General features: G+C 45.8%; 1 protein-coding gene across 4 annotated transcripts in view; it reads right to left on the bottom strand.

Moving 5' to 3' along the window:
- Window positions 1-10,453: 10,453 nt before the first annotated feature.
- The window catches only part of LOC126543010 (uncharacterized), a 57,720-nt gene continuing 46,831 nt past the window's right edge, over window positions 10,454-21,342 (bottom strand). For all 4 annotated transcript variants that reach the window (XM_055077555.2, XM_055077557.2, XM_055077556.2 and 1 more), the window contains one exon: window positions 10,454-12,363. In XM_055077555.2, coding sequence (XP_054933530.1) covers window positions 11,629-12,363 — 735 coding nt within the window. In that variant the 3' untranslated portion in view covers window positions 10,454-11,628. The remainder of the gene's footprint in view (window positions 12,364-21,342) is intronic.

Here is a 21,342-nt window from a genome sequence, read left to right on the forward strand (position 1 = left end):
ACGGCCAACGCCGCCGACGCCGACGACACCGGCTTTTCTGCGACACGAGCTCCTTAACGCTGTCGCGTTAAAAGACGTTCTAGACCAAATCCAGAATGATTTCCTGCGCCTGGGGTTGGTTTGGTCGGCGGTGCATGGACAGCACGAAAAAATTTCGGGGGGGGGGGGCTGATGACGCCCCATAAGCATACATAAGCATATAAGCATGAAGGTCCGCAAGCATCTAAGAGCATACAGAGGGTCTTTATGCTCTTATACCGCAGGTATTATCGTGGACAAATGAAACGCGAACAGCGAAGCGCGTGGCCGATAGTACAATAAGCGTAACCTGGTGGCCATGCTCAACTCAGGCGGCGAGTTCGAGAGTACGTGTCCCACTGCGATATCTTGATTCTTTATTCTGGCGATATGGGGCGCTATTCTGGAAATTCCGCCATTTTCTTCGGTGCGTGACGTAGGCGCGACGCAAACAAAATGGCGCTGGTGACCCAGTTTTGCTTACGTAACGTGACGCCAACTTGACGTTTCGCCTAAGAAACTGAAATGAAGGCACTGAATGCAGCGTTATCAGTAAAGCAAAACAGTTTTCCTCCGCAGTACAAATAAAGCAGCTATCTCAAAGCATATGATTATTCCGTCGAAAACGCTTCTCGCTTCCGTCGTCTGCTGCGTACAAGCCGTCGTTTGCTTCAATAGCTAGGATGCGTGTCCCCGGAAAATTGAATGAGTCATCGCATGTTGGCGCCAACGCGCTTGTTTTCTTGCTTGAGACAACATACGCGACCTACCAGTGGTGATGCGCGCGTTCTAGGCCACGTTATCGCTATCTCGTGAAACGCAAGTGACTCAGCCCGACTCGGCTGGCTGAGAAACGGCCGAATATCACCGATAGCGTTGCGCGCGCCAGAGATATCCACTAGCGCGACGCAAGCGCCGGCGCTGCCATCTCTTGTTCATTTCGCTGGTGCGGGAGGAAACTTCAAGGCGCCGCCTTGCGTACATTTCTTTTTATAAATAAAAAAAAAGATGCCATTGTCATAACTTTTGATTGTGCGAAAAGGCATTAATCTTGATTACAATACAAATGCAGCAGTGAAAAGTGGACAACAGTGACGAAAGTTTGCTATGTTCAACCAATATTATCTCGTATAAACGCGTTCTTTTAAAAAATGATGGCCCCAAACACAAATGCCAACACCACCCGAGAGCGATGCAAATACTATGAGCACGCGTTATGAACAAAAGATTTTCGTGGCGCCAAACGACGGGGAAAATGTGGCGGTACGCATTCCTCTCGGCTGCCATGGCATATGGCTGCTCATTAGCATAATTCGCGCGGCTCGTCGCAGCAAAAATTATGGCGGAAAATCTCAGCAATGGCGGCCCAGCGCAACGTCACGCATCGTCAAAATGACGTTTATGAAACAGCCCTTCCTGTGACGCTCCTCACGAGATATTCCTTCAGCCAATCAGCAAGCTGGCATGGCGCACATCTTGGATCGCCACCACATATTCGCGCAATTGCAGATGCATTGCACTGGCTTCTGCACGCTACCGCTCACATTCTTTTTGAAGCGCTAACATCGCAATATATCTGCCAAGGACCAAAAGAATGTATTAGTCCATAAAATTTGCAGCTCCACGTCACGTTTCGTCATCTTGATGAAAACGCAAAATGACATTTCGCAAAACTTCCGTTTCCCGGCACAAATTTCAAGGCACGTGAGCTCTCCACAACCAATCAGAGAGTCAACATGGCGGATAATGGCGGCAATGCAGCCGCCATGCGTGTCGAGAATAGCACCCCTGTTCGACGCGCACGCCTGTTCGACCGCAGTTTTCTGTGCGCTAGCTTTATCATAGCGCCGCACCGGCGCACCGCTGACATTGCCGTCAAAGCAGCTGTTCGTGCCACGCGGTGTTGCCTAAAGGCAGCCCGCACGTGCGAGACGACCGTTTGCTTTGCTTACTATAAAGCGTGGCTTTTTATTTATGTATTTGTTTTTGCCACCATCGTCTCCTCACTATAACTGGCACTTTAACTGATGGAAGGCAGCACTGCTCGTGCCACTCAATTGTATCGCTATAGACGTTCGCTTGCACAAGAGCCACACGTTAACGGGGCGGTGTTGCCGTGTCAGCTCTATTGTATATAACTGCAGGACCCGGTGTTCCTAAGGCCGTTAGAACTCAGGCATGTCTGGTGTGTTGACAGAAGACAGACATCAATCAGATGATTGCTCTTTACCGGTACAATGTGCCGCAGTATGACATTGCCAGCATTGCAGGCCAACAGTTGTCGACTGTTAATCGGATTGTCGAGGCGTAGCGCGAGGAGGGACAGCTTGGAAATCTACCTCGTGGACACTGAGGTCGAGCTACGAGAAAGGAGATCTTCAGATCATGGCATGTGCAGCTGAAGCCCCAGCTGAAGCACCATGCGCAGCTGAAGCCCCACCGGCGCGCCGGTGCGGCGGTACGACAGAACTAGCACACAGGAACCTGTGGTCGAACATACCGCAGTGGGACACGTACTCTCGCACTCACCGCCTGACTTGAGCATGGCCAGCAGGTTGCGCTGATTGTACTGTTCGCCACGCGGTCGTGGTTGGTCGTGGCTCGCGGACGCTCCTGTGTACGAGGCTTCAGCGACTTCGTTCGTAGCTAAGTACTCTTTTATCTTTATTAGCTAGTGTTTTGAAGTGTTTTCTTTTGCATGGAGTAGGGGTGCAAATTTTGAATTCTTGGTAGGAGTAGTAAACGTACCGGCTTTGTCTAGGTCTGGCGGCTCCCCCGTTAGGCCTAGGTGGTAGGAGGGACCTATTTGATAGGCTTTTTTAATTCTTTCAGCTAGCTCTTCGGATTCTTACATGGAGTAGGGAGTGATAATTCTTTATTTTTGTTTGGGATAGCGGTCGAGGTCGGCTTTGCGTGAGTGATTTGGCGGACTTGCTCCTTGGGCCTAGGGACGTAGGCCTAGCGATGAAATCGAAGAACGTGAAGGCCGAGGGGGACGGGGAGCAAGTGCAGTGCGACGAGTGCCTGCGGTGGTGCTTCCTCGACGAAACTAAATTCCAGAATTTAGCAGACGCGGAGGGGTCTAGCTTCACGTGCAGGTCGTGCGAGGGCGTCAGGGAAGCCGTCCAAAAACTGGAAGGGAATTGGGCGGCTAAGTTCGAAGAGCTTAAGGCAAACCTGAGGGAGGAGCAGGAGAAGCGGGTAGCACTGCAGGCGAAAGTTGAAAATTTCGTCAAGGTGGAGGCGGCCCAGGCCGCGCAGTTAGTAAGGACTGTGGCCGAGCTTGAGGAAGAGAAAGAAAGGAGCGCCGAACTGAAAAAGCGGCTCGACGCGCTTGAGACGCGGGCAGCCGAGAATGTCGGGTCAGGACACCAAAGCGGTGGCAAAGACTCAGAAAGTAGGGTAGACCCTACAGGCGAAGTGGGAGGCAGGGAGCCAAAGCAAGCGGTCGCCAGCTCGCCGCCGGTGAATCGGCGTAGCTATAGTGAAGCAGCGCAACACGCCCCGAGTGAGGCGACGCTGCAGCCACAGGAAGCTGGAAAGGGCGGCACCTACCTTCAGGCCGCCACGCGGAAAAAGCAGGAGCCCAGGGGACAATGCCCTTTGTCGCGTCCGAATCACGCGGAAAAGGACGCAGGGAGAGGTAGGAGAGAGTGAAAGGGTGATTATCGCTGGCGACTCAAACATGGCTGGGTGCTCAAAAGCAATTGTGGAGAGGGTAAAAGGCGACAAAAGAGTGGCGGTAGGGACATTTCCAGGGCGGACACTGAGTTCTGTCATGGAGCGAGCAAAAGAAAAGCTCACGGAAAATGCCCACGTGCGCAACCTTGTCGTAGTAGCAGGTGGGCTAAATGACGTCCTAAACAGGAAAGGGCCAGGACTAGCCCAGCGCTTGGCGAAGGGGGTGGACGACTTGCGCGACCTATCCCCTCAAGTGCAGATCGTGGTGTGCACGGTGCCGGAGGTGCCTGTGCGTGACAGTCACGTACAAAGAGCCGTAATGGCTGCCAATGAGGCAATATGGAAAATGAGCCGAGAGAAAGGCTTCGAGGTTGTCGAAGTAAACAGGGAAGTGAGAAGTTGTGGTGGTTTTAAACGAGATGGGATCCACTTCAATTACAGGCTAGCACGAGAAGTGGACTGGCGACCTGGGGGTCGCGCTGTTGCTTTTTTAGGGGGCCCGCGGGCGCTCAGGAGGTCAGAGTAGGTAGTAATGAAGAAGGTCCCCTAGGGGAACATCAGCTGAGCATCGCCGTCGATAACAGAAAAAGGAGGAAAGCAAGAACAAGAGCTCGCCATGCAATAGGCTACATAAACATGCAGGGCGGCAGAAGAAAGTAAAAGTGGGCGGAGATTGAGGAGCAGTTACATAGAGAACAAATAGGGGTGTTTGCGGTTACAGAAACGCACCTTAGAGACTCAGAAGAGCCGCCAGTTATTGAAAATTATGTATGGGAAGGGTGCAACAGAACTAAGTCGGAAAGAAAGGGAGGGGGATGCGGAATGCTCATCCATCAGGGAGCCAAATGGAAAAGAGTAAATTCACAATGTCAAGAGCATCTTTGGTTATCAGGTACAATGAGTGGGAAAGAAACTTGGCTGGGAGCAACGTATTTGTGGACCGGAAAAAATTGCACAGAGAAGAATAAAGAGTTAGTGGAATGCATAAGCGCTGATATTAAGGGTTTCGGGAATGGGGCTGAGATTGTCCCATTAGGTGACATGAATGCCCACATACAGGATTTAGATGGCTGTACCGACAATAACGGGAAGTCAATGCTAGACCTTTGCGAGCAACATAACCTCGTGATCGTGAATACAGGGGCTAAGTGTGAAGGACAGATCACGTGGGAAGTGGGAAACCGGCAATCGACCATTGATTACTGTCTGATGGCAGAAGGAATTCATGATAAGTTGAGAGAAATGGTCATCGATGAGGAAGGGTTTAACAGCATAGGGAGTGACCATAAACGCATCATTTTGAAAATGGGATATGTAGTTGGGAAAGAGAGCAAGGAAAGCACAATGGCCAGTCCAAATTTGAACGCTGAACAAATAGCAAATATAGTCACTAGAGTTGAGGAAGAACTTGGCAAGTGGCCAAGTAAGGAGTGGGAATATGGTGAGCTTCTAAGTCTAATAACGACAGCCGAATCTTTCCAAGGCAAGGACGAGGTTGTATTTGAAGAAAAAAAGAGCATCAAAGAGACCCAAGTGGAAAAGGAGCTGGTGCTGACAAATTTAGACTGGAAGAAAGCGGAAGAGAAAATTCCTAAGCGCACAGCCACAGGGCTAGACGAGGTTCCCGTTAGGCTGATAAATGAATTGGGACCAAAAAGTAAGGAAGCTCTGGTGAAAGCAGTGGAAAAAACTTTAAAAGATAGACGAATACCAGACAGTTGGCGACAAAGTAGAATGAATTTAATTTATAAAGGTAAGGGGGAGAAAGACAGAATTCACTCGTATAGACCGTTGACCATTACATCGGTGATATACTAGGCTAGCAATGCAGGCAATCAAATTAAAGCTTCAAGCATGGGCAGAGAATAATGGCATTTTGGGAGAGCTTCAGAATGGCTTTAGAATAGGTAGGCGTTTGGATGATAACTTGTTTGTTCTTACTCAGTGTATTGAAATATCAAAAGCAGAAAGCAGACCGTTGTATGTGGCCTTTTTGGACATTACAGGAGCCTACGACAACGTAGACCGTGACATTTTGTGGGATATTCTGGAAGGGGAAGGCTTAGGTAACGATTGTCTACAGCTTTTGAGAGAGATTTGCCTAGAAAATACCGTTTGCGTTGAATGGGAAGGGATGAGGAGCGCGGAGAAAGTTCATATCAACAAGGGACTGAGGCAGGGGTGCCCTTTATCCCCGCTGCTGTTTATGATGTACATGGTGAGGATGGAGAGGGCGCTAGAAGGAAGTAATATCGGGTTTAATCTCTCATACAAACAGGCAGGTACAGTAATAGAGCAGCAACTCCCAGGTTTATTTTATGCGGACGACATTGTGTTGCTCGCTAACAAGCAAAGCGATTTGCAACGTCTGGCTAATATCTGTGGACAGGAAGGCAACAATTTAGGTTTGAAATTTAGTGTTAGAAAATCAGGTGTTATGGTATTCAATGAAAACAGTGAACAGACAGTGGAGATACAGGGCCAAGAAATACCTCGGGTAACAGAATATAAATACCTTGGTATATGGATAAACGAAGGCAATGGATATATGGAAACACAGGAAAAAACCATAACAGTCAAGGGGAAGAGAAATGCAGCCACAATGAAGCACAGAGCGCTATGGGGATACAATAGGTGCGAGGTCCTCCGAGGTATGTGGAAAGGGGTAATGGTTCCAGGACTTACTTTTGGAAATGCGGTTGTTTGCTTTAAATCAGGGGTACAATCAGGACTGGATGGGAACCAAAGGTCAGTGGGTCGCCTCGCATTGGGCGCTCACGGGAAGACTACAAATGAAGCTGTGCAGGGGGATATGGGCTGGACTAATTTTGAAGTGAGGGAAGCTCGCAGTAAAATTGAGTATGAAGAACGACTGAGGAATATGGAAGAAAGTAAATGGGCTAGGAGAGTTTTCAGGTATCTGTACACGCAAAACATTGATTCACAGTGGAGGAAAAGAACTAGGAAGCTTACCAGCAAGTATGCGGCCTGTGGGGTGGGCAACACAGCAACAAGGAAGGTCAAGCGGAAAGTCAGAGAGGCTGAATTAATCTCATGGGTGGCGGCAATAGAAAAGAAACCTTCCATGAGTAACTACTTAAGGGGAAAAAACGAAATTAGGAAAGAAACCATTTATGATAACTCAAAGGGAAGCTCATTACTTTTCGAAGCGAGATTGGGATGCCTTAGAACACGCACCTATAAAGCGAGATATAAGAAGGAAGAAGAAGCATGTGCTTGCTGCGGTAAAGCTAGGGAAACGACGGAGCATATTTTATTAGAATGTGAAGACGTCTATCCAGCGGTCGATTTAGGCACTGGCCTCCTTGAAGCCCTTGGGTTCAGCGGGAGCAGTGGTAAAGCAAACAGGTCCGCAATAGACATCAGTAAGAGGCGATTGGAGGATTGGTGGAAGAAAAGTAGGGAAACGACAAAAGACGGAGACGTACAAAAGCACAGTTCGCAATAGGGTATCAGAAAATTTGGACGTGGTAGTTCATAGTGGGGTTTTTTTGTTTTTTCATTGGTTAACCTAGGTAGGATATTAAGCAGCATAGTTGCAAGAGCTTGGTGGCGCAAGCCACCGCCCCGTTCCAAAGGGGACGCTCATAACATCCATCCATCCATCCATCCACATGGCGTTGTGTAGGCATCTCTCCTTTACGCCTCTCACTTTCTGTACCTTCCACCCCCTCCTCGCGCGCTCTTCCATTTCTCGCTGCGCTCCGCATTCGCTTTCATCTTTCACGGTGCTCGTTCGCTCGGCATAATGCCTACGCTCAACGCAGGAACGGGCGCCTAAGCGTTAGCTCTTAGAACAGTTGCACCCTTTGGGATTTATATATGTCCCACAACAATAATCGTCATCTGCCTTGATTGCATTTCCTTTGTTTAAAACACTGCGCTCGCTACTTTCCTGTCGAGAATGCTGCGTCACGCTGCTAACGTACAAGCCGTTCGTGACTTGGAAGTACCGGCTCTCGCGGCGTTAAGAGGGAGCTTTAGCTCGGGCCCAACTCCAACGCGACACGACCTATTCAAATACATGTAAACCGCAGAAATTCTTTTCCGAGATAACTCCCGGACCGATTTTAATGAATTTGTTACATTTGAGAGAGAAAGTTAAATTCAAGTAACTGTTGCAAGCGGAACTTTGATTTAGGGTCTAAATCTTGTTTAAAAAATTTTCAAAATTTTGGTAGTTTGAAAAAAGAAAATAGAAGAACGAAGTTTACAAATAGATCTGCATCAAGAACAGATATAGAAGTTCTGTAAACGGCATCCATTAGATCATTCAAAGCAGACAAATTCGATATGTCAATTTATTTCTTAGGTGCATCCGTTACATTGTGTACAAGGGTTCTGCAAAAGCTGTATTTTCACGTTAATAAATTTTTTGAGATTCTTGAGTAAGCAATACATTTTGTCCACTTTAGATGTACTATTAGATGAAATTCAAAGAATTGTGATACATTTTTCCTCGCCCAGTTGTAAGCTTGATAGTTTCATTTTTCTGAAAATTTGTTTCTGCCAATCTTTAATAAAGAATTGATGACCTAAATCAAAAACTCGAAACAGTCACTAGATCTCAAGTTTTTCTTTTAAATGCAATAAACCTCGTCAAATTTGGTGCAGTGGTTGCCGAAAAAAAAAAAGCAAATTCTTCTTTTACATGTATTTAGGTAGGAGCCACTAAGCTAAAGCTATCTTTAAAGAAAGGAAATGCGGGCAAGACAGATGATGATTATAGTTGTGAGACAAGATAAGCCCCAAAAGGTGTAAATTTTTTTGAATGCCAACATAGTACACATCAGTGCTTGCCCCACAACAATAATTATCACCTGTCTTGTCCACATTTCCTTCAACACTGCGAGCCTGGTACTTCCAAGTTCCGAACGGCTTGTGCATTATCAGCATAACACAGCATTCTCGACAGGAACGTACACCGAGTGCAGAGTTTTGAAGAAAGGAAACGCAAGCAAGGCAGGTGACGATTATCGTAGTGGGACAAGATATGACCCAAAGGGTGTAAACTTTTTTAAGAGTGTAGTATGAAACTCGGTTTCACAGTAATGGAAGTGAACGGGACGTAGCATCAAAACAAGAAAAGAGCAACCATGGACACAGCATAGTAGGCAAGCAGGTCAAAAAGTGAGATGCAAGCATTATGAATAGCACTATACAACTTTTGAAACCACGAGTAAACTTGATGTGCAAGTTTCATATGGCATTCAAGGTCTCAATTGGAGGCCATGCTCTTGGCCTCTTGGCATACTGTGAATGTTCGTGTGTCCCCACCATGCAGAACATGCTGAGCATGCGTTAAAACAGCTAAAACAGTATAAACAGCCAATTATAGAAATCAGACAGTCGTTTCAGGAATGATCATAGAATGCCTGCACCAAAGTCATAAGAATACCCACTATGTTCTTTTTTTTCTTTTTTTTTCATTGCAATGAATAGGTGGTGTCCAAAACACGACGTCTATTTCTTGTTTCCGGCTCCCACAACTCTGGGTGCCACCTATTATATGGACACTGGAGTAGTGTTTGTGCCACCACTGTGTTGTCCTAGTATTGACAGCACATGCGCTGCTCATGCATGGAGGGTTAGAAGGCCTATAGCATATAGCATAGTCCTTCAACACTCCAAAATTTAAGGACCTCGGTATAACTCGTATACGAGTTTCCCACAGTAAGAAGTCTAATACATTTAACTTGCTCTATGCCTTGCAGAGACACACAGTGCATTTTGGTTATTAGTACTCCCTAGTTTTGGTTTGGCTGCAAAAAAAAAAAAAAAAAGCCTAAGCTAAAAGGACACATCATCACCTTGTAAAACCTCTTGCTTCTTGGCCACTAATTGCCTGTAGTAGGTAAGGGCCATTGATGGGAAACAAACCAAATCTGCCCTGCTGGAGTCAGAGCAGCATTCTGGTTTCTGCTGCTTGCACAAGCATTGTGCGCACGCACATTTGTGCTCCTGTTGAGCTGTATACACACCACAGCATAGGACATACACTTGTCTCAGCAAAACGGACAGTAAATGTCAAGCTAATTCTATCTAATCCTTTCATTGGATGCTGACATAGGCCCACAGTTTTCTGCCGGCCTCATCTCTTGCACCAGTGAGGCGCAACGGCCACAGTGCCACTGCCATTGTTTGTCATTGCAACACGCCCAGTATCTGCCATGGTGCTGCCACTGCTGCTCCGTGCAGCACCATGCCATGTTGCCTCCACGTATTGTTACAACACTGCACACAGAGCTTGAGCACTTCGGAGGAAACTGCCAATCTTATTTTTCTTCTGTAGTAAAAACATGAAAGCTCATGCTGGTGGAGCTCATAAAGGTAATGTGCATCTCAGTCTGTAAATGCACATTACCTTTACATGTAAATGCCTTTAACAATGGTCTGTGTTGCACAACAAATAGAAATGTGTTAACAACACAAGAACAGCAATAGCACTTTTTGATTTTATGTAGAGCAGGCCTTTCACATCTCACCCACACCCATACATCTACCATAAGTGGCCACGTGACAGCTGCAACTACATTTTCTTGGACACATCACCAATGGTTGAATGGACATGAACAAAATACTGCCACACAAACTTAATTATCTAATTTTCTCTATGTGACAGTTCCCACTACATCACTTTTTTTTAGAAGTTCCTAAAAGTGTGCATAAGAAGCCCCCAGAGCTGCTGTCTGAAAGCTACAGCAAAAGGGCAGGCACTGACACGAGCTATATGAACAAGGTGATGAAAGACAAGTTTATTCTACACATATATAACAAAGGCTCGTAATTTACATATATACAATGATGCATGCGCAGAACATGGAAAGTTTGCCAAGCACTACACCACAAAAGACCTCTAACAGTAACACACTGTGCACATTATGAAGACAAAACAGCAGTGCCCTTCTTTGAAGCACCTTGACAATTTGGTAACCACTATAACAAAACACAATAACATAAATATTCAGTTTTAAAATCTGGAAGCCTGAACAAAATCCAGCACTACAGAAGAAATATCACAAAACAATTATGTCAGAGTTGTTGCTTGTGACTACACAGGGGCTGAAAATTGTCACCAAAGCAAGCATTCACTTCCTTGTAACAAACATCACTAAAATGGCAGGCTTATTCCAGATCTCTGAAGTTATAACTCTATATTTGAAAAAATAAAACATGCACATTTTGTTTTTATTCTGAAAGACATTGCAACATTGTAGAAATAACAGATGGACCAGAGAAGTTGTTTTCATGTGCACCCAACCCAACATGTTCATGAGAACAAGCAAGACATTGGTTTCTACACATTTTGATGGGGAGATTCCAAGTGTATTTATGCAGTTTGCACATACTGACACACTGGAAACGCATAAATGCAAGCATTTGCAAGAACAGTTACCGATCATGCTGTGTTCCTAACAAAAATAAACCTTGCCTTGAGCTTTCACGTCTGAACACCGCAGCAGCATAGTAACCTGGCATTATAATGTTTAATTGCTATTGGTATCAAGTTTACATGGTGTGGATGCTACAGAAAAAAACTTTCACTTTTGTCATTTATGTTAGCATGACACCTTTGCACCATTTGTTAGTGTAAGCAGAATGCTTCAGTATGAAGCTTAGAAAAGTTTACACAATATTGTATGAATGCTGCTGTAATGTCCAGCATCAGACCCCAAGCCTAATAAAGCAGTGCAACTAAAAAAAAAAGGGTAAGAAAAAGGAAGTACAGCTTGCAAAAGCAAGCGTCACAAATGATATTGGAAGGCTGCACCCTGAATAGTAGGGTTCCTTTGGCTTTAACGATTCAAAGCTGCTCAAACTGTATCAGGGTCGAGCAACCTACCACATGATCCCGGCAATTAAAACCAGCATAAAAAAGCTTTAGTAATTGAAAGTGCTTCATGCATGTCACTCAGAAAATCCTTCTTCATCATTGAGAAGAGATTCGTGGTCCCAAAAGAGGCTTTCTCTCTTGAAACGGTTAGCAGAGCCCTTATTTGAGGCGTCCTTGCCTCCTTTTCGCCAGCCAGGTGTATGTCGCTTCAGGAACCAATTGTCAGTACCCAGTGAAGTCTCAGTACGTTGTCGTTCCCGAATTTTTGCTCGAGTACTAAACCAGTCTTCTTCGTCAGTTTCTTCGGCGTCCAGTAGCTGCTTATTTCTGGTTGCTGGCTTTTCGGATGGCACCTTCCTCTTCAGCTGGCTATACTCTGCCGAGTTCTGCTGAGTCACCTTGCTCTTGCCATTTTTTTTTAAACAGCTGCTACCTCCCTGACAGTCGTTTTCCTTGTCCTCATCACTTTTGGTGGCCTTGCGATTGCTCCAGGTGTGCTTGGCTTCCTCCTTCTTCAGTGTTGTCTCTGTACTTGTGGGCCCAGTAGAACCTTCTTCTGCATCTTCAGATGAGGCTTCCCAGTCACTGCTAAGCATCTGGGCAACCTTGGTGAGTTTGGTGACTAATTTTTCAGCGTGCTTTCCCGTTGCTTCTTGTCCCTTGGAGACAAACTTCCGTCCAGCCTCAAACACTTTCTTGATTGACGACTCTAGTAAGCTCATTGTCTGTGAAATGGAGCGAACAGGCTTCCCTGATCCGTGAAGATATCCATCCAATTCCGCTCGGCGTCGATTAAGCTCTTGCCTTACCTAAAGAAATACAGGAAAGCAATGAGCAGTCAGTAATCAAAACCTGTGCACTGATATCACAAACAGTGGTCCGTTATTCTGGTAAAAATTCTGGGATGTCAGAAAGCTTTTACAGAGTAGAAGCTTGGTTTGTCAGAAACTGACAAAAATGGATAAGACGAGTAGTGGTACCTGTTTGAGATTTCTGCACCAGCTCTTTGTGGTGTTACATATTGTGGCTATCTATGCCCAAGGATAGCTAAAGATGGGTTACTATGAGGGGTTTACATTGCATTCATTCAATTAAGTACTCGGCAGGCTCTGCAACTATTTTCTGTGCACAAATGACCGAAATACACGATGGTACCGCAATACCTGTGAACTCAAATTTACATTGATTCTGTAAGTGCGCAGCGCTGGCATGAAATTCAAAAATTGATGCTTGCCCTTTACTTTTGTATTAATAAACAGTATTCATTGTGAAAAAAGAAGAGGACACACTGAGTGAGTTTCGAGACGAGTTATTTACTCAAGTATTCTAATTTCTAGCTGCTGTTCCAGTCACATTTAGGTCCACAGCAGGTCACAAGGAGTGCTAATATTGGTCATATAGTTTGTATTCGAATGTTGCTCCAACATCAAATCTGCTGGGTGGAGCTAGTAAGAAGTATCTCTGCTTTAATCACAACATGGAAAGCTTTGTCAACAAGAAAATATCAGTCTTTACATACATTTATGAACAAGGCTCCCATGTGGAAGCCAAAAAAATGTCTTTTGACAGTAAACCCTCAATAATTCGAACTCCAATATCTTGAAATAATGGATAAGCAGAATTTTTTTTCTTGCTCGGTGTCAACCAAATGCATTTTTCACCTCTTGAAACGCTTTTCTTGTGTAATCTGAATATCTCGAAATCTTGACAGCGAAAATGCTGAGAAAAGGTCACTAACCAAAGGTTTCCATACTTCGTGTGCAGCCGCGATATTGCCAAAAAGTGACAGGACCGCAAATTTGTAGCGAATTCTGCTTCATTCTATGCCACTCTAATCATCCACCTTTACGGCCGGCAGCGGGGGGACTGTCGATAGTGCATGGGGAGTGTCGATACAGCACAATCTGGTGCTGAGCCGTAGTGCCAGATCGGACGCTTGGCATCCGATGCAGTGCTATGGCTCGGCAAAACACCTCAAATCCTGCTGCCATTCCAGCACGTCAGACACAGTATCGGATGCTAGACATTCGATAAGGCGCTGCGGCAAGGCAAAACGCCTTGAATGCTGCTGCCGATCCAGCATGCTGGATGCCGTATCGGATGCTGAATCTTACCATGCATCTCTCACATTTGTTGCATGCCGGGCGTCTGATCCGGTACTATGGTACAATGAAATAAATGCCTTGGATTTTGCTGCCGTTACAGCACGCCAAGCGGTGTATCGGATGCTGAAGTGTACTATGTTTCTCCTACTTATGTCACAAACCAGACATTCCATTCGGAGCTACAGCATGGCAAGACAGCTCGGACCCGGCTGCGGTGCATCTGTGCATCTCCTATCTCATGGCAGCAAGTTCGGGGTGTGGTTATTCTGTGAGTTAAAAGAAAAAAAAAACTCACTTTTTGATTGGAAGTGGGTGTGCGTTCATTAGGTAACTATGTGTGTTTTCTTTACATGGCAAGGTTAAAACTACACAAAGAGAAAGAAAATATTGCTTTCATATGTGTACTTCTTCAGATATGTAATGGTGTATTCCAGTAGCGGAGTCGGAGCAACTTTCTTGCTCTTTTATTGAGCAAGTGTGCTCCAATGAGAGAGTGAGGGTGCGAGTTACACGTTCCAATGGGAGATCGAGAGCAGAGTTCGAGTGGTGATCCCTCTGTGGAGCAGTCGAAGCTGCTATGTAAGAATTGGCGGTGTGTAAAGGAACTCTGCGTGACGTAGTTTCTTCGTAAGTGCATTTTCGTTCATGTCATGCTCACCACACTCAACAGTGTCATGGTAGCCGTTGCTTTCATGGCATTCTGCATTTCTTTTCGATGCTCGGTGGTGACAGCTCTGACTCGGATTCCCCAAGGTATGATATGTTTAATAAATCGGACACAGACAACGATGCTGAAGGCACCACTTTGAGCAAGCATTTGACAAGATGTTTCGACTTCCCGCAAACAGATTCAAGCTAGGCAGTTTTAACAACAATGTTGTTCAGCAATACTTGGGATGATGGAATAAAAAAATTTTCAGTATTACACAGCTGACTTCCATTAATTTGATCCTGATGGGACTGGTGAAACTAGTCGAATTAAACAAAAGCAGGAAAAGCTCCAAAACATGCCATTGATTCATTTGACAGTATTTGCATTTAAAGTTAGCTCCGCCGCAATACAGCCGTGTTATGCGGTGAAGCATACTAAGCAAGAAAGGTGCCATTGTTACGGGACATACCATGTGATCCCTAATTTACACACACACATGCGTCATCTCCGGTACAGTACGAGCACCAACACGCCTAACATGTTTACTGGTAGGCCTTCAGAGTTTAGATAGACCCCGACTCTTTTGATAGCTTTTAACTTGCCCTTCACTTTCAGAGTGTCTTCATCTTACCGTTTTCTTTTTTGCTAGCTTTCCCAAACACATTCTTTCTCTGCTTCTAAGTGCATGGAGAGTGCACATGCGTATAATGCAAGAATGCGTACTAGGTCCCGTTAACGATCTCATATACGAGACACACATGGTGGGTGAAACAAAGGCTCAAAACACCACAGCAACATCAGAAACAGCTCTGAATGGCTGCCAGTATGCTTATTAGGCATTCGTACCGTGACACGAGATGGTGCATGTGCATCTGTATAATTAAGAAACAGGTACTATGTCCCGTGACAATGCCCCTTTCCATTCTTAGCATGCTCCACTGCAATAATTTGCGTATGCTTCACCGCATATCTCGGCTGTATTACGGCGAAGCTGACCATCTAAGTTCGGATTAATTGGCAAAGGACAATTTTGAGATTGAAATAATGGAAGTTTGGGCCCATAGAAATGTATGGGCGTTGGCTAGGACCTCCGGTCATGATCAAATTAAACAAAAAATCAAATTAACACTGCAAGCTTTCGCATACCAGCTAGCATGCCGTCTCACCTCGTACTCCCCTACCTCCCGACCCTTTTGCAATAATGTATCCCCTGTCTAGACAAACAGATGCCTTTGCCCGAAACACTGTCAACGAAGGTCTGCAGGTCAGCGCAGTACACAGTCGTACATGATGAACCAAGTGCCCTCTCTCTCCATGCAGAAAGAGAGAATAAACTTTTGAAAGCATTCGTTCGGAAAGCCAGCCGAAGCAGGAGAGCCCATGTAACTTCAGCCATGGCGGTGCCTCCGCGAGCCCTGAAGCGAAGGTTCGTGCTGAAGAAAACCTACGCTCCCACCCTGTTCTAAGCCCCTCCGCCCCCCCTTATAACAGGGTGGGAGCGTAGGTTAGAGGGGGGAGGGAGGGTCCGGATGGTGCAGCTGGCACCTGTCAGCGGTTATTGTAACCCTCATAGCTACTGCGTCATGCAGAGCAAGGACTATTCCATACTGCCTGAATAACGGCTTTGAGCCCGGGGAAGTGCCGAAGCTATTTGGATGCGTGAGCCATCTATCGGAGATACCAAGTGCATGTCAAAGATAGTGCATTCAGAGCACTGGCATGAAGTTGGGTTGCTGTTTGAATGGCTGTAGGTTCCATGCTTCTCTGAAGAATGTTCCTGTATTGCGCAAACGAAATTTCAAAGTCTCAGGAAATTGGTTGCTGAAATGACTGAATTGCAGTGGCAATGGTTTCTTCTGCTCCTACTCAGGCGTAGGAAGGAAGCTGTTCACTCTGCAGATATCCAGGTTCTGGGGGACATTCAAGTCCCGGATGAGGTTGCTGTGGTGCTGAAGAACGGGCCTAAATACATTGTTCAGCCTACCATTCCAGCCCACGTGCTGCTCTCCGTGAATAGATGCCTAGCCAGCAGGACTAAGACAGAAGACCAGGAAAGGTGCATTCTGGAAGGCATGGATAGCTTGTTGAGGACGGTTTCAAAAGAAAGCCGGAGTGGCTGTGATCCTTTGGACTGGCTGTGATCCTTTGGACTGTGCTGTGTCTTTTCTGAGACAGAATGACCTACACCTCTTAGTAGCAGACAAAGAGTGGAGGGTTTGTGCTGATGAAAAAAGGACACTTCGACCTCAAGGCTATGGACGCTATACGGAAGAATTTCAGAAGTGTGAGGCTGTCAGGCCCCAAGGTAAAAGCTCAGGCTGTTCTGTGCAGTGACCATGGCTTGCCTAGGTTAGCAAAGAGCATCGGGGAGTGCAAAGACAGTAACCTTTCTGTGTTAACTCCGAAACTCGTAAACCTGAGATGCTGTCCAGGTGCTTAGTCAGCAAAAACAATTCTTGGCAGGTAATCGTCAGTTGGTATCTGTTGAAGCAGTTTAATAGTCTTGTATTAGACAGCCTGTTTTTAGTAAAAAAATTCTGGTGACATAATTGTTTGGAGAAAATCGTTCTGTCAGATATTTTTTCTCGATTGGTGTTGAATACATGTAGCTGTTTTACTTCATACCTCACAGGGAGCTTTTTATGGCTGTGTGGTGCTGTATTGAAAAAAAAAGGGGATGTCTGCTTTCAGAACAAGGCTGAAGTTCCGGTAAGAAGCTTTTTGGCTCTTTTGGAGTTTTATCTTGGGGCAACGTTCATTCCTTTTGAAGATGAGCAGTTTGTGCAGAGGAACGGTACATTGTCATGTGTGGTGCCTTTGTTATGCAACATATTTTTTTGCGAACATTGACCACGGCTTGGAAACCACTGTGTTAAAGGACAAGGTTCTGCCGATCTTTCGGTATATAGATGACTTTTTGATTGTTTTCAACAAAGAACAGCCCATCACCATATTGCCAAGCCATGCGTGACATCATGCGCTGCATGGAACCAAGCCGTCGTCTGCTACAAAAACGGCCACTGTGCCATGTGATGTTGGGGCATAGCTGCTTTTCTTGCCGTATTTGCTCCAGATGTCGCTTGGCATGTCTTCAACACTGCCAACTTCGCGTGATGAAGCAAGAGAGGAATCTTTGAGCAGCGTGTCCAGCGATGACATAGTATACGCTGTGCATTTTTACTTCGTCCTCATTGGCACCAGCTGAAGTGACGAAACATGGCCTTCGATATTCGCACGCACCGGCTGGCTTGCGCCAATCTCAGAGGCCATGGACGAAGACCGCGTAGTAAACAGGCCCAACATACACTCTAAAAAAAGTTTACAGCGTTTGGGGTGTATATCTGCCACACAACAATCGTCATCTGCCTTGCTTGCATTTCCTTTCTTGAAAATGGCCATGCCCGCTATTTTTCTGTCCGCAATGCTATGTCATGCTGACAACGCGCATGCTGTTCGTTACTGGGAAGTACCGGGCTCGCAGCGTTAAAGAAAAGAAATGCGGACAAGACAGATGACGTTTATTGTTGAGTGGCAAGATACGACTCAAAGGGTGTGAACTTTTCTGAGAGTTTAGATGGCGACATTGGTGTTGCACTAAATGCTGCTGATGCCTTTCCTCACTCTTGATATTTTATGCGTTCAGTGCTGCTTAGCCATTCGTTCACGGGAGGCAAAGTCTTGTGCTGCTTTGCACAATGCAAATTGTTACGCACATAGATTGTTTACGAGCATGCATTTCTCCAAGATCTGTACTCAACAAAACTGCGTTGTTGTTAAGCTGCGCGCGTTCCCACCAGTTCTTTTTTTTTTTTCCAGTTGTAGTTACGTGCAGCATATGTAAACAAATGCTCGCACACATGTGTCCGCGGCGTAAGGATTTGACGCGATGTATGCTTTGGCTGAACCTTCACTTAAAACTTGCTTTATTGCACCCGATATCTATAAAACAAATAGCAAGGCTAACGTTTGGCCGGGGTGCTGCCTGCTGGACGGGTCAGTGCGTGAATAGGATCGGCATTGCGTCTGGCCGCAGCCTCAGCTTTTTCACGGTTATCCCAAACTCGGCAAGCAGGCGCAAATCATCGTTGTAGCCGCTTGTAGCTGCTTGGCAGGAGGTAGTTGGCATGAAGCGTACCGTGCACAAAACAAAAGAGTCAGATAATCGCCAGTCCTTCCTGAAGTTTGACCGGCTCCTTTGGGAAACTGAAGTACAATACGGAGAAATCCTTGCTCCATTTGCTATAGCACCCAATAGTGCTACATAGGTGCTGCGGCGGAATTGTTTCAGCCGCTACAAGTTGAACAATTCCAATGGCAAACTGAACAAAGCAGAAGTTTCCCACATGTGCGTACAGCTGACACACCATTTCTTTGCCGGAATATACCATATACATGCTCATTCGGCAGGCATGCAGCCTGCGACATCACGACTTGGGAGCGTGCCAGTGTTGCCCCACTGTTATGCAGCTCGAGTGCAATATAAGAAATTCAATTACAAATTACGTGCTGGTTCAAATGCATTAAAATTTTGCCAATGTGTTCTTGCATGCACAAAGATTATCTCACACCATACAGATTATGATCGAAAATTGGATGTCATGCCCCCTTTAAGGACGTATTAGACACTTTTCAAGTGCTTGGAAAAGGACTGAAGTTTACCCATGAGCTTCCTACTTTTGACAAGCTGCAATTTTTAGATCTTCATCTCACCCTTCATGGAAACCATGCTTGCTGGATGTACCGACCCCATGCACAGAAAGTATTCTTGCTATTTCATTCCACCCATTCAAAAACAGTAAAACAAGCTATTGCCATTACTGGCTCACAGTTGGCTCTAAATAGGTCTTGTACCACCGTCATTCAGGAAAGCTTTAATTTGCAGGTGTTTAGGCTTGGCTTGGCGGGCTTCTCTGCTTCTTTGTTAGTTTCGGTGAGCCAAGCCTTGTTGAATAAATTTCGTCGTGAGCCTGACAATGCTTCGGAAAAATGCGGAAACGGAAAGTGCGTCCTGTTGTCATTCTGTACACCGTATTTACTTGATTCTAAAGTGCCATCGATTGTAACGTGCACCCGTTGTCGTGACCAAAAAAAGGGGGGAAAAAACTCCCTCAACTGTAATGCGCACATGTTTGCCGTGACCTAAAAGAAAGAAAAGTCCTTTACAGCACTGTGCACCTCATCCTTTCATGCAGAAATACAACTTTATCTCAGGTGGAAAAACAAAGATTTACTCCCAATACACTAAAGTTGCGATAAATAAAGTAGCAGTCTTGCCCAAAAGGCAAAGCATCGATTGCGATAGAAATTAGTAGACAGCTATACGAAAAGTAAGGATAGTTGTTTTATAGGCCATATAAAGTTTTAAATATTCACTAGCTAACCAAATTAACAAGCAAGGTGCCACGCATGCACAAGCAAGCATTAGAACTTTCAGACTGACTCCAACCAAATAACAGAATTTTACCGTATTTACTCGCATAATGATCACACTTTTCTGTCAGAAAAATTGACGCACATTCAGGGGTGCGATCATTATGCGAGTTAAATTTCCCACGAAAAGAAAAAATAATTTTTGTCGTCTGCGTGTCTATAACCACACCAGGGCCGTTCCATTTCCGTTCAGTGCCGTGTTTGCTGTGGGATGCGGGTGCGGGACACCATAACAAGAATGGCGGCCGGCGGAGCAAGCCTAATGCGCCGAACGCGATTTTTTTTTTCTTTTGGTGAGTACATCGCGTGCATTGAAACAGTTTCTTCCGTATAAGTGATGAATAATATTGTTAATATTGGCAAGTTTGCGGCAATAACGTAGCCATGTCCACTTTGAGGGGACAGAAACAGATGGGTGCGCTTAGCTGCCAGTGACATAGAAATGCATGACCGGCGTGCTGCGGAAACTGCGGCATCTGTCTTCACTACTAACCTAATATGGCACGTTTCCGCTAAGGGTGGGCGAATATCTTAGCTGTGTTACAAGCATCGGCGTATGAATAGGGTGAAAAAAAAAAAGAAAGGTGCCTTTATTGTTTTTGTTGACCACAACCATTATAAAGCCTACCCATAATAAAGGCAAGTTTGGTTGTACCTCTTTTTGTCATGGAAGTGCGGAAAGTGATGAAAATAATGAAATGAGGCATCTACCTAAGAATGTTTGGTGCGTGCAGACCGCTTGGCTTGTCTTGAAGAGTCGTTCGCGTAGCATTCGACAGATGGTAAGCGCAATCAATATTAGCTAGACTTAGCACACGACATATCGCTGCGGCAAGTTCGGGGTGCAATCGTTACACGGGAAATTTAAAAAATCGAATTTTGACGACAAAATTCAGAGGTGCGATCATTACGCGAGTGCGATCATTATGCGAGTAAATACGGTATTAACCCGACGTTTCAGAGCCCATTCGGCTCCTTCTTCAGGGGTTGTTCTTCGGGGGTGGCAGTGTGCAGCTTTTAAAGGGTTTTTTGTAAAGAAAGGCGGGGAAGTACGGAAGGTGGGGAGACACTTCACAGACGGGAAGGGGAGGGGGGGAAGAAAAGGGTGAGAAGGCTGCCGTGGTGCTGGGCAGCTGGGATGACCAGTGCTGGGGGAGCATGACTCGCGAGAGCGCCACTGACGGGAGGCGTGAGGGGGGGGGGGAGGGTACAGGGCAGCGCCGACGTTTTGGTGTTGGTGAACTCGAGCGGGAATCTACCTGGCTGGGCGTCCTTTTCTTCTTTTCGTCATGTCGCCAAGGCCATGGATATACACCGAGGGTAGGTTGCCCTTCACGCGGTTTTTGTTGCCCTCCGTATTCTGAATCAGAATGTGCCACGAGTCCAGTAGTAGTCTTTTTTGCGAGTTCGCTTCTGTTTGAAGGATTTGAGTTTCCTGGAAGGCAATTTTGTCGTCAGTGTCTTCAGAGTGTTCGGTGACGGTGCTGCGTATATGGTTTAATGTTCTGATGTCGTTACATAAACCGCGTTTCAAAATATGGAAGATTTCCTTGTGGAAATCTTAAAAAGGCACACTTCTTTGCGAACAGGTGACTAAATGC

This window comes from Dermacentor andersoni, chromosome 2, assembly GCF_023375885.2.
Source record: "Dermacentor andersoni chromosome 2, qqDerAnde1_hic_scaffold, whole genome shotgun sequence".
In the NCBI taxonomy this organism is placed as follows: Eukaryota; Metazoa; Arthropoda; class Arachnida; order Ixodida; family Ixodidae; genus Dermacentor; species Dermacentor andersoni.